Source organism: Notolabrus celidotus, chromosome 21 (assembly GCF_009762535.1).
Source record: "Notolabrus celidotus isolate fNotCel1 chromosome 21, fNotCel1.pri, whole genome shotgun sequence".
Taxonomy (NCBI): domain Eukaryota; kingdom Metazoa; phylum Chordata; class Actinopteri; order Labriformes; family Labridae; genus Notolabrus; species Notolabrus celidotus.
The window spans coordinates 14,258,663-14,272,424 of record NC_048292.1 but is presented as its reverse complement, the minus strand read 5'-3'; the positions used below and the strand labels follow the sequence as shown (position 1 = coordinate 14,272,424).

Genomic DNA, 13,762 nt, shown 5'->3' with positions numbered 1-13,762 from the left:
AAAATCCAACGTCTGGTTAAAAAAAAAAGGAACACAATGGTTTTAGTTTGCTCATTTTTAATAGAATGCAAAGGTCCATTAAGTGGAAACAAATTCAAACACTGTTTCTGCTATGGCATACAGAGACAGAAAGAGAAGAGACTGCCAGAGACTGGATCATAACCATTATCAGGATGTAAACTTCACAGAAGAGAAGACAGATAGAGAGAGATGATAAAATGCCACAATCTGGCGTCCTTTTTTTTTATACTGGTCATAAAAGTGTGACATAGTGAATAAACGACAAAACACTCCCCACGAAAACATCCGCAAATGTCATAATCACACAGATATACATCAAAGACAAAAATAAACCCGTCCTTTTCTTTTTCTGTTTGTCTGTGTGGCTCCACCTACAGCATTTCTCTAAAATAAATCCATTTACACTTTTCAACATGTCCTCACATTTACATTAAGTTTATTAGGGAAGCATCTGTTTCCAAAAAGATCAAGCGTCTCCCCTGGAAAAAAAAATAAACACCCGTCCGCTCCTGTATAGAGGAGACAGCAGGGACCGGGCCAGAGCGTCAGAGAGCAAAGAATATGATTGGCTGAAACATGTACGCAGGTATCATAATTAATTCATTCACACAGGAAGTCTGCTGAAAAGGTAACATGGCAAATAACACAGATTGGCAATAGTGCAGGCTGCTTGAGCTGGCAGAGGCCCAAACGGGGAAATAAATGATGAAAGGAGAATGATTCTTGCATGGTTAGTTTTTTTTTTTTTTAGTGTTGCAGCATGCTCTATGAGGAGCTACAGGGGCTAGCCAGAAGGGGGGGAAGAAGGAAGGTATGAGCGGAAGAGAAGCAGAACTGCAGGGATGAAATGTCAATTAAGGAGGAAGAGTGAGTCAATGCTTGTCGTTTAGTTTGTTTGTTTATTCCTTTTGTCTTCTGTCCAATGCATCACTCGTGTCCGTCTTTGGAATGGTGTTGGTTGGATGGTTGGTTTTGGGTTTTCTTCGTCGTCGTGTTTTTTTTTTTTTTAACGGCTGTAACCAAACTCATCGGCGTCATCCGCACGGAAGTCTCCATAGCGCCAAATGTTGAGCTGATGGGAAGACAAAGATTCAAGATTCAAGTTTCTTTATTGTCATTATGTTGGCATAACGACATTTTGCAGACTCCCGGTAAGTAACATAAATAAAAACACACATAAATAAGTATGTTAAAGTAAAAAAAACACACCCTTGGAATAGAATAAAAATATTTACAAACAAAATCTACAGAAGAATTTAAAAGAAGTGAAATTGCAGCTTAGTGCAAGTCCTGTTTTGACTGTCAGTAAGGGTGTGTGTGTGTGTGTGTGTATGATAGAGGTAGTCTTTGTATTCAAGAGGGTGGGTGTGTGACTGTAGGGGGCATGATATGCAAATGTTCCTTTACAGGGGGGCTATTGCTTTCACAGCTCTGGGGAAGAAGATGTCCTTGAGTCTATTGAGGAGTTTTTCGACCGGAGGAACTTTACCCTGGAACTACGTGCGTTTCTACCGGTGGAACTAGGGTCTAAATTTAGTTCAGGGGTAGATAATCTCCCCCCTAGAAAGTCCCTGCTAGGGGGGGGAAGTACTTTTCAAAGGATCTGGGGCTTTTGGGGGGCAGGGCCTGCAATGCTGAATGTGTCTGATTGGTAGATTAACCGCATTGTGTTTATTCCGCCCGCCGTCCACAATAACATCACACATCTCTGATTCACTTGATTTCTCTTTCTTTCATTTGTTCTATCAGTTTTGAATGAATGTGTACTTTTGAAAAGAAGAAGCTGTGATTCTCTTGATTTAGCAGCTTGTAACAGTAGTCTTCTCTGAGCCCACCGCAAATGCGTCTCTCCCGGTGTTACGGTTTTAAAAGCGACCCTGTAAACTGGAGACCTTCAGCTGAATGTAAAAGTTTTTGTGGAGTTTACACAGCTGTTGAAACACAGAGGGAGTTTTAAGATTCGATATCCTCATCAGATAAGTATTTATTGATCGCCTAAAGACGTTTATGAGGGATGCATCCGGCTGAAAGTCAGCAGTTCACAGGGTCGCTGTTTAAACCAAAACACTGGCGATCTCTGCCACGGCCTTTTGAGTTTAAAAGGATTTTAAAGCCGTGTTGAAACGTCTTTGCTACTCGCGCTTATCTCCTCTCACGTGTTGATTCATTGAATCCATCTGTGATTAAATATAGCACCATCTAAAACAGCACAAGCTGAGTCTCTTCATGTTAACAGGCTAACTGTTGTGATACCTGCCGGTCTTTCTTCTTCTGTGGTGTCATATGTGATGAATGGCCTTCGTCTTTGCTTTACTGCCCTCTACTGGTCTGGTGGTGTAGTGCATTTACTTTTATTTCCTCCGTACATTACTGGCCTGATTTGCACAATCTACCCGGGGCTTCGGCCCGAAGTCGAAAAGCAGACAACAATGGGGGGCACAGAACCTTTTAGTTCCAGGGAAAGTGGTTCTGGGGGCTAAAAGACCCCGGAACTCTTGGTCGAAATGCTCCTCTTGAGTCTATTGGTGGTGGCTTTGATGTTCCTGAAACGCTTTCCTGATGGAAGCGGTTCAAACAGTTTGTGCCAGGATGGGTTGGATCGGTTACAATGCGTCTGGCCCTCTTCTGGACTCGTGCAGTGTAAACTGAGTCCAGATCTGAGACGTTTCATTGACAATGATGGAACAAGCAGCCATGAAGTACTGTTTATACGCTTTGAATGGGACTCCAGAAGCCTCACGAAAACAAGTAGGAGAGAGCGGGAGAGAGGGAGAGATCACTGCTTTTTACAGCCTGGTAAAGGCGACTGCTCCACTCCTCATCATCACCGGTTAATCCAACTCTCTGTGCCCACCCATCCATTCTGGAGGCCCCCGAGTGCCTCAAATACCACCCAGTCTATTACTTCTCCTCTTCCATTACGTTCACATCGTGTCGCCTCATAAAGCATCACATGCGTTTCCCAGCTAAATGCCGCCTTTATTACGACGGCGCTTTTGGCAAAGTGTGTGTGTAGTTTGGAGCGGTTTCAGAAGCGTATTGGTTATTTAAATGTGATAGAAACTGTGCAGTCTCAGGGGTGTGTGTGTGTGTGTGTGAGAGCGAGCGAGGGTCTGTGTTTGTGTTTGTGTGTAAGTGGAACAGTTCTTTTTTGGCTCTGAGAAGCATACACGCTCAGCTGTTAATGCTGTGATTCATAGCTAATTAGTGACGATGTTAATTAGCAGCAGTTATTAGTATGAATGAGTGAATGGAGCCATTTGTAGGTATTGTCGTCTCTCACTCTGCTCCTTTTTCCTCCCTCTCTATATCACACTGTAAACATGAAGACAGGTTTTTATTGTTGTTGGAGTCAGATCCACTTCTGAGGAGCTTGTGTCTGAAAGTGCCGTTAAACTACCAGCTGAATGAAGAGAAGTGAGGGACAGCTTCATGGAGGGTTTAGAGCAGGGGTGTCAAACTCATTTCAGTTAAGGGGCCACACACAGCCCAAGTTGATCTGAAGTGGGCCAGACCAGTAAAATCATAACATAATAACCTATAAATAACGACAACTTTACATTTTTCCCTTTGTTTTAGTGCAAAATAGTACAAGTATGTGCTGAAAATGTAATCAACTATCTTTCTACAAAAACAGTTCTCCATGATGAGTCTCATAGTGGGGTAGAACATTTTACTCTAAGCACTGAAACCTGCTGCAAACACACCAAACAGGTTACCTATTGACCTGACACAGAGTGTAATGTTTACTGCAAAAGAACAGAGAGATTATAATAATGAAGAAGGTAAAGTTGGCTATCCTGGACCCCTCAGCTCCGAAAGGAACTGTTTGCTTGCTGGACAGTGTTGTATGCAGGGGTGTTGTGCTAGTGTTAGTAGTTAGTGGATCATCTTATAGTGCTCTAAAATGACTTAAAGAATCTCAACCGGATTATGCAAACAGCAAGTCATCTATTTTCTCACTTTGAGAAAAAAGTCCCGGGAAAAAGTGCTGTTCCGGTGCGCTCCATCAGCACTATGATTGTATGCGACCCTCAGAGGACAAATTTAAAATAGTAGTTACTTTTATTGAAAATTTGCAGTCAATGTCTAATCTGTAATTTTTTCCCTTTGCAAAGTCGTTCAGTGGGCCGGATTGCAACCTCTGGCGGGCCGGTTTTGGCCCGCGGGCTGCATGTTTGACACCCCTGGTTTAGAGCCTTTGTGTTTGATCTTTGACGTTTAAAACATGTTTACAGGTGAACCTTTCCTGTTGAAACATGACATTGATTTATTTTTTCTTGAATCTTAATGAAAAGTGGATGTTTTTAAAGGATTTATTGGTGTCATTTTGTCTTTCTTTGCTAGTACTGAGTTTTAATTAAAAATAAATAAATAAAATTAATAATAATAATAATAATAATAATAATACATTTTATTTATAAAAGCGCTTTAAAAGTTTCTCTAAGACACTTGACAAAACACTATATACAATATATAAGTAAGGGAAAGCAAAAAAAAATAAATAAAAAAAAAAAAAAAAAAAAAATCAATCAATTATAGGTTAAAATCCTTTCTAAATAGGTGGGTTTTGAGTCTGGATTTGAAGTTGGTGAGTGAGGGAGAGAGTCTGAGGTGTTGGGGGAGAGAGTTACAGAGGGTGGGGGCAGCGACAGATTAAGCCCCGTCCCCCCAGGTTTGGTGCTTGGGTTTGGTGAGAGGGGTGAGGAGGTTGCAGGTGGTGCTGTATGGCTGCAGAAGGCCGGTGAGGTAGGAGGGAGCTAGGTTATGGAGGGCTTTGTAGGTGATTTTCTGCATTGCATTTATCGTCTATGGAACATAACCAGCTGAAACCTTGAAAACATCCTCCATTATTAAACTCTTTTTATGTACTTTAAGTTCCTGGTTCTTCTCTATCATGTTAATGTTTACGTATCCTGACTGTTAAGACAGTTAACTGAGCCAAAGTACTTTATTTATTTTTACAATATCTGTCATTATAGTGTCAAAACTTTGTGACTTGACTCGTCTTAAGACTTGCTACGAATGTGCTGCTGCTACAACTACTACTATCTGTCTACCAACTATCATCTCTCGTTATCTCTCTTTCCAACCCTAACTCGATGGAGGCAGATGTGTGTCTGACATGAGTCTGGTCCTACTGGAGGTTTCTGACTGTTAAATGATGTGTTTCCTTGCCACTCCAACTTGCTAAATACTGCAAAGCACTCTGCTCATGGTGGATTAAGATGAGGGAATAAAGTCAACTCATCTCTCTGCTTCTCCCTTTATCCCTCTTTCCAACCCCAATGCGGTCTCAGTAAATGGCTGTCTAAGATAAATCTGGTTCTGCTCAAGGTTTCTGCCTGTTAAATGTTAAGATTAGATAAGACAGAGTCGATTCTCTCCGTTCCTTGTCAGACCCCAACTCGGCCGAGGCGGATTGATGTCTAATGAGAGTATGGTTCTGCTCAAGGTTTCTGCCTGTTAAAGGAAGTTTGTCTTTGCTAGTGTAACTTGCTAAATACTACAAAATGCCCTGCTCATGGTGGATTAAGATGAGATAAGACAGAATCATCCCTCTCACTTTCTGAATCTACCCCTCTTTCAGATCCCTACACTGTCAAGGCAGATAGCTGTCTAACATGAGTCTAGTTCTCCTCGAGGTTTCTGCCTATTAAAGGAAGTTTATCCTTGCCAATGTAATTTGCTAAATGCTACAAAGTGACCTGCTCTGTTTGTGCGTCTTCAGATAACATTTGTTGTGAATTGGCACTATATAAATAAAGATAGATTGATTGTTTGTTTTAAAACGGAGGCCTTGTGTGATTTGTGTCGTCCTTTATTCCTTCTCCAGTTTTCCCTTTGTATCCCTCTGTCCTCACTCTACATTTTTGCACTCCTCCCTGCCCCCCATTTTCCCAGTATGGACCTGCACAGACTGTGGGCAGCAATCCATATGGGACAATGGCGGCTGCCAATGTGATGTGTCGCCTCTCCATGGAGTAGGAGAGAGAGAGAGGGGGAAGAGGAGCAAAGAGGAAAGACGGTGTGTAATGTATCCTTGTTTTTAGAGTCTCTCTGAGAGGCAGACAAAGCACAAGTATAAAAGAAGTTGATGAGAAGACAAAGAGAAGAGACTGAAGTGACTTACCCGGGCACTCTTGGCAGATTCTTGACTGTTCAGGTACTCTGTCACCTAGGGCAGAAAAAGAAGAGTCATTAGCATATCACATCAGTGCGTCACACTCAGGATTTTAAAGGATTAAGGTGAATCAATGCATCCTTTCAACCTGCTCTGCCCCTCCAGACTTTTCTTTTAAGTGCTTACATAAGGATTCACACGTTTTTTTTATGCACAGGTTCACTCATTTTAAAGGGTGCTCGTTCACCCTCTCAGCACCACTACATGTGAAGAACTCAGTGTTCTGTGAAGATCAACAGGATCAACATAACACGCGCAGACACCGAGCGGTTATGTCACTGAAGTGGATGGGGAATGCAAAAACATTGTGAAGGAAGCATACGGAGCTCAGAACGCCACATTACTGCCCGTCATGTGAGGTCAGTGCTTCATCCGGCGTGTGTGGGGCATCACTTTGGGCTTCATGCTACGACTCACAACTCACAAGAGCCGACCAAGATGAGAGGCACTCATACACCTCGTGCCGCCTAGCCGCTGGCTAACACCTAGCCGGTATGTAGCAGCAATTTATAATCAAGTGCATTCACAGGACGCCTTAAGGGAGCTACTAGCTAAAAGCCTCAAATTTTCATGCATGTTTCATGATGAAAAATAAGAGCTCTGCTGACACTTACAGCCTGTTTATGTCCCTTATTTATACTATTCACTTTCAATTCTCTATTGGGGTGACAGTGGCTCAGTGGTAGAGTCAGTTGTCTCTCAATCAGGTGGTTGGTGGTTCGATCCAAGCTCCTGTGGTCACATACCAACGTGAAATGCGCCATAAAGGTAGAAGTCAATTTACCATTTACAGACCAGGCTGCAGTAGTATCTGTCTCTTTAACTTCATTAAATATCAACCATAGAGTGAAATATACACACATCTCAACACTAGTTTAATATAAAATAATGATAAAACAAACGCACTGAATAAAACGAGGTGTAATGTTGAATTTAAGACCTTTATAAAGTGATTACAAAATAACTTCCAGTTGCTGATGATGGGTATACCTTGAATCAGTTTTTTAGTTATAAACCCCTTCACACATTTTAAGCCTTAGACATGACACTCTCTGACATCCCATTTCTTGGTCCCTTCAGTGGTTTGAGGACCCTGCTGCACTGATAACCATTATCCTTAAATGGGCACCATAACTCTGCCTCAATTCTTGGTTTATTTGGACTTCATATTTAAGTCACTTTGTTGCAGACAATCACTGTGTCGCTCCAATTTCTATCCTCATGGACAACTATAGTGAGCGACAGCTAGCCTCAGTCATAATGTGTTTAATCGATGCTCCTTTAGTTTATTGAATTGTATTCTATTTTTCTCTTGTCGAATGTACCTTGTTTAAGGTTGTACCAACCCCTGTTTTGTTGTTGTTGTTGTTGTCGTCAAGTCTGTTGATTGTCTGACTGTTAGTGGGTTTTTTGGGGTTTCTTTTTGTCTGTTTGTTTTTGTTTTTGTTTAGAAGAATTCATGTTTTGTTGTATATTTTGTATTGTACTGTTCTCTATTTGTCATTGTCTGTCTGGGACCCCCTCTAAAACGAAATGGCACATCTCAAGGGGTTTATCTCAATAAATAAATGTCTTCATAATCACTAAACTCCTAATAAGACAATCCCACTTTTCAGATATATTCTAAGGAAGATTTGACCTTATATACAGGTCAATACGGTGGTTCTTATCCTCCCAAATTGGTATTGAATTCAAGACTAATAGCTTGGCTTTTAACATGGCCAAAATGAATAAAAATACCAATCCATTATTTTCAAAAAGCCAAGGTGAAGTCTTCAAATGGCTTCTTGGAAACACTCCCCAACATGGTCAATTTTTATTATATAAGGAAAGGAAAAAGCTTGAAAATAAGGAAGGTAGTTACACTTGGTTTTTGGCAATTTCCTTGAAAATGACAGCAAAAAGTACAAAACAATACTGCTAGTTGGTTGAATCCTGCTTCTCTTAACAGTGGATAATCTTTGTTGTGGGAACAAACAATGCAGTATCAGCAGCGTGCACTTGTTCGACTATCTGGAACAAAATGAATGTTGCTCATGATGGTTTTGTTTTCTTTTGCAGGTAATGAATAATCTGTTAATACTTCAGACAGTGAATAAATTGGGAGGGTTGGCTGTTTAGAGGATTCAATTTGAAATCACCAAGATTTTTTTCTCATTTGAAATCTTACATAGAGTGTGATAAGAATCAATGAAGCAGTTGACATTTGATTATGGAGGTCTATAGATACATACAACAAAGCAATAACATGTCTTATGGAGAAAGGATCAACAAGCTCCACAAACAAAGACGCTACTTAATTTCCAACTAAGGCAACAAGGTCATTGCAGTTGGAAGTTTGAAGATTCTCTTCAGTCAGACATAAAACCGCCATTTTCAGTTGACCTGAAACAGGGATAGTGGATGTAGCCACTTATTTCATCCCGTTTCCAATAGCGGAGCCAGGGGGTGGCCATGGCCACCTCTGAAAACTGATTGGCCACCCTGAAATTCATAAACATGATTGGCTATTTGCCATGTCAGAGGCACTTATATTCAGATCAGCTATTGCGTTTAGCGAGCTGCAGAGACAGTAGTTTCTGTGGATTTGAATATTGTTTTTGTTGATGCTTTGACTTTGGACAATCATCTTAATTTTGAGTCCTTAAAGAGTGCAGTTCAGCAGATTGTTAAATTATTTCATAGAAATAAGTTAAAGTAGATGTGGTTATTGGAAGTAACCCTCTTAGGTTTGGGGTAAGCCCCTAATGTTTTCCACACCTGGCCAACCCTTCAACAGTCAGTGCCCCAGTTTGGCCACCCAAGTCAAAACTGTGTGGCTTCGCCACTGCCCGTTTCATAAGGTAGCGAGTGCTGTCCAACAAGCAGTGCTGAATTAATCTGCCTCCATTTTTTTGTTTGATGCTTTCAACTTCACCCCAAACTTTAATGCAAATCCAGAATTCCTCAAATGTAGTTCCAATTCAAAAAGTTGTATGGACTTGAATTATAAAAGTACGGACCGATTCAGTCAGGTATCAAATATAATTAGTCAAATATTTGAAATGTGTGACAGGTTGGACGGGTATTTTTCTCTTCTCATTAGGTATCTTCATTAATCTGTCTGAAAACTGGATTTAATTAAGCTATTAAGTTATTAAGCAGCAACTGAGTGACAGGATGAGTGACGTCTCATTAATAACTATGATTTAATTAAAGAACCTGTCACATGTATTGAAGAGCGATACACTTTCGCAGGTTTTCTCAGTATCAACAACATAATATACGCGCATCAAATTATCTTAAAATGTTTGTCAGGCATGGAGGGGCTTTTTTCACTCCACACAAAGAAGTGGACTCATAATGAAGACATGAGAAGGAATAGAAGAGTGAGAGGAGGAGACAGGAGGAAGCCAATGTGCAGAGTTGAGCATATTGACTGCTTCTGCTAGAACAGCCATTTAGCCTCATTGAATGAACCAGTGATGAGTCATAGGGCAGGAGGTGGGGGTGGAGGAGGAGGAGGAGGAGGAAGAGGAGGTAGGGAGGGAGGGAAGAGAAAGAAAAAGAGAGGCAGTGTTTGATTAGATGGTAACAGCATGACTTGATGTTTGGACCTTGGGAAGCTGAGTTGAGCGCTGTCAGAGTCGATTCAGAGTGATCAAACTTCACACACGGTTCACCTCACATCAGACATGATCAACCCTGTCCGCCCACTCCACTCACACCCCGTCCGTGGCGGTGGGATGTAGCGCAAAATACCTGAAATGTGATCCCGCAAACAGGAACGGTTTGCAGAATAAGCAGGACTTATTTGTGTGCATGAAAGAAAACAATTGAAAGAAGCGGCGGCACAAAGAAAGCAGAAGTCACTTGAGAGAAGCAGCCGGTAAAGAAGAGTCATTGTGTTCTTGTAATGGATTCAATTGTGCACCATGTTTTGTAGCTTATTATAGTAGCAGATGAGCTGGCTTTCACACTCAGACGCACACACACACACACACACACACACCAGAACAAGGATGCCAGATGTTAAAACTGTCGAGTGTGGATGGGGCTCTGGAGTTTAATTGCTTAGCCAGCTCGTGCTCGTAGCTTGATTTGATAGCTGCGCTGCACATGGCACCGCCAAGATAACAGACCTGCAGCTGGACAGCGTGGACACTCCGTCTGAGGGGGCGGCACGTGTGAGAGTACGGCTGGAGGAAAAAAAAGTGCAGTGGCTGCATCAGTCATCCATCAAAGCCAACTAAAGGAGTGATTTTTTTGGAAGGAGTTGGGATATGGCATCTTGGTCCCATCAGGCAGATGTCACCATATGGAGGAGCCAGCGGACGATATTTTCTGGGCACAAAAGGCCGCTGATGCCATTTGGGCTTTGGAGGGGGGAGCTATGAGGGCCTGTAGCAGTTTCAGCTGGCTCTCTTAGTGCTGCACTTGGAGAGCTAAGGGAGGCTAACATGATGTGGGAGAGGGTTTCATATCAGCCAAAGTGGATCCACCAATATGTGAGGGGGGGTGGAAGGAAAATGACGTTTGTAAGAAAAATCACAGCTCGAGTTGAAAGGATAAAGAAAATATATTCAGCCAGCCCTTTTCCCCCAAACTCTACTCAGCTGAGAGTCTGCATCCAAATGTAAAGTATGGAGTGAAAGAAGTCAAGAGCACTACAGCACAATACGCAGAAATTGTATGCTGCCATGCTGAAATAATCACGGTGAGCCACTCGGTGCTCCGGTCGGGAGGGTGCCTCATCTTTCACTGTTCTGCTCACTTGTGCTCGCTGTAACACAACAGCCAATCAGTGAGCAGCTGAGCGCAGATGATGACTGCCTTCGGGGGCTGTGAACAGCTCCGCGTATCCGGTCCCCGGATCTTTCTTTCACAGCATCTCTATTGGCTCCAGTAGGGAGGCATAATGGCTCATTTAGCACACAAACAGAAGCAAAAAACTCATCTGGAGTCAACTTTAAGTGGGGAAGAAGAAAAGAGGAATGTTTCTCTTCATGGGAAACAAGAGGAATGTCAAGCACATGGGGAGGGTAGAAAAGGAGGGATGAGGGAGGATTGTCAGGAAATGATGATGATGTTCAAGCAAACCAAAGGCGAGGGGCCAACAAGGAAGCGGCTTAAAGCCGATTATGTTGAGGAGGAGCAAGAGAATATGACACACAACAAAAAGAGGATAATGAATGAAGGGACAAGAAGAAAATGTGTGGAGGGGGTTTGAGTGGGCAGAAGGCGACGGGTGACTGGGTGCTTGTCTTGATGACCCTACAGAGCTCCCATATGCCAGACAGAAGCCATGTTTGGTGATCAGCGGTCACGGACGCTGGCGGAAGCAGGGAGTAAAGGAGGACGTGGTGTGGGGAAAGTCTCTGAATGTGGAGTGATTAATTCTTAGCATGGGTTTGACTCTGCTCAGAGTGTGCAGCAAAACAACTATGAGAAAGTTGAACTGATTACAGAAGTCAATTTAATACAATTTCACGCCATCAGTGCACAAATGAGTGAATTTATCGCAGCATCCAGAGAGTAAAAAACAACAAACACTGCTCTCACACTCAGTGGGAAATATTATTTCTAGCAGCCGTTCGAGTCCATTTTAATGCATGCAGGTAACTCTGCAGTCACATACTTGTTGGAACACTCTGTGTAAGTGTGAATCTCTCCCTAATCTGATGGACAGGTGGTGTGGGTCTGGTGTTTTGGCACCCGTCAGTGCGTCTGGCCGGCTGTGAATCTGTCTGCCTCAGTGAGAGAGAGAGAGAGAGAGAGAGAGAGAGAGAGCGGGACAGCGTATTTTCCCGCGCCGGCCTGCGAGCCATGCCCAGGTGGTGTTCTGGTTAGCGTGGTGTGAAAGTGACAGATCTGAGCGAGAGCTAACGGGCCAGCTTTCTGACAGGTTGTGCACGTCTGGTGCGTAGGTGAGCTGCCACTTTTTTTCTTTTTCATTTCACAGCACCCAAAAAAAGAAAAGAAAAATACAGCTTTGGATGGATGCATATGAAAAAGCAAGTAAGTGATCAAAGTTTCAGCGCAGGGTGTGCGCTCTATGGGTCCTCGGCACTGAAATGGGATGTCAGGCGACGTGAAAACCAGTGGAGTGGAAAGGGAACAATGAGGCTTGTCCTCCACGCATGTTGAGCTTTTCTCATTAACAGCAATGACGATCAGACACACAGCCTCGCAGACATGAGCAGTCAAACTCTAAAGTAAAAAAGCTGCCACTGACTTGCTTTTGTCATTGTGTCTTTTGTTTCTGCGTTGTTGGATTTTTTTTTTTGTACTGCTCTCTGAATCCTCATCACATCTCATTTCAGTCTCACTCCTCCGCCTGCCACGTCTGTCTGTCTCCGTCTGACTCCATGGAAAGTAGAAATGTCTGCACATGACAGGTCGTCATCAGAGCATCTGCGGGATCACAATCGCTTTTATGTCTGTAACTTGTGTTTCAAGAGGAGTGCGCTGGGCTGAGCTGTGAGGCGTCCTCAGAGATGTCTCTCATTCAACATGCCAGAGAATGAACACTGCATGAAAAGCAGAAGAGGCCTGGGCTCCAGGAGACTCACTTTACACGATATGTTGCAACATGTGGTTTGATACAGGAAGGCTTGTCACATAAAAACTTGTAAATTGTTTATTGTTGTTTATAGTTGTACTATTCAATTCATTTAAATAATGTGTTGGCAGCCAAATGTATGTACCACACAGGTCCAAGACCAATTTTCCTTAGGGTACAACAAAGACAGATATTGTTCTGTACAGTATAGTATCATGTTGGGTTGTATGGTTTTGTATCACATTGTTGTTTATCTCAATCAATCATATAGTATTGTATCTCAATGTATCATATCCTATCATATGGTTTTAAACTGAAATGACTTTTGTTGTTAGGGCTGGTTCAAGTTTGGACCAGCTCTTAGCTCCTAGTTATGCTGCTATAGGCTTAGACTGCCAGGGGAACTGACACACAGGGATCCTGTCTCTGCTCTCTCTCTGCCTATCCCTTACTTTAACTTTTCCTGTCCCATTGAAATTATTAACCGTAGATCTTTCTGGGAGGCCCTGAGCTCCCTTGTCTCGTAGCTTTCTCTGGATCGCCGCCATAGACAGCCTGCTGCTGTGGACGTGCCAGACTCCCGCTGAAGTTTTTCCTTGCCACTGTAAATTGCTAAATGTTACAATGACACAGTCCTGCCTGTAAGATGGGACTGGATCTTATCCTGTCTTCGTGTTGGGTCATTTTGTATATATTGTTTTGTATTGGACCATATCGCATGTTATCATTTTGTTTCAAGTTGTATCATATGGAGTCTCATCACTTTGTTAAGTGGGGTATTGTTTTTTATTGTATTGTATCACATCTTATAGAGTCACTTTGTTTGGTTTTGTATTGTATTTTATGGTATTGTATTGAATTGTATCACATTATATCTCATGGTTTTGTGAGGTATAGTATTCTATTTTATTCTATTATAACAAACTATATCATATTGTATTGTTTCATATTATATCTCATCATTTTGCTAGGTATACTATTGTATTCTGTATAATTATAACGCACTATATCACATT

The 13,762-nt window shown here is 42.2% G+C and overlaps 1 protein-coding gene across 1 annotated transcript in view; it reads right to left on the bottom strand.

The window, feature by feature from the left end:
• Window positions 1–749: 749 nt before the first annotated feature.
• snd1 (staphylococcal nuclease and tudor domain containing 1) overlaps window positions 750–13,762 on the bottom strand; it is a 289,368-nt gene continuing 276,355 nt past the window's right edge. The window contains exons 23-24 of the mRNA XM_034673168.1: window positions 6,155–6,199; window positions 750–1,093 (exon numbers count right to left, since the gene is read on the bottom strand). Coding sequence (XP_034529059.1) covers window positions 1,028–1,093; window positions 6,155–6,199 — 111 coding nt within the window. The 3' untranslated portion in view covers window positions 750–1,027. The remainder of the gene's footprint in view (window positions 1,094–6,154; window positions 6,200–13,762) is intronic.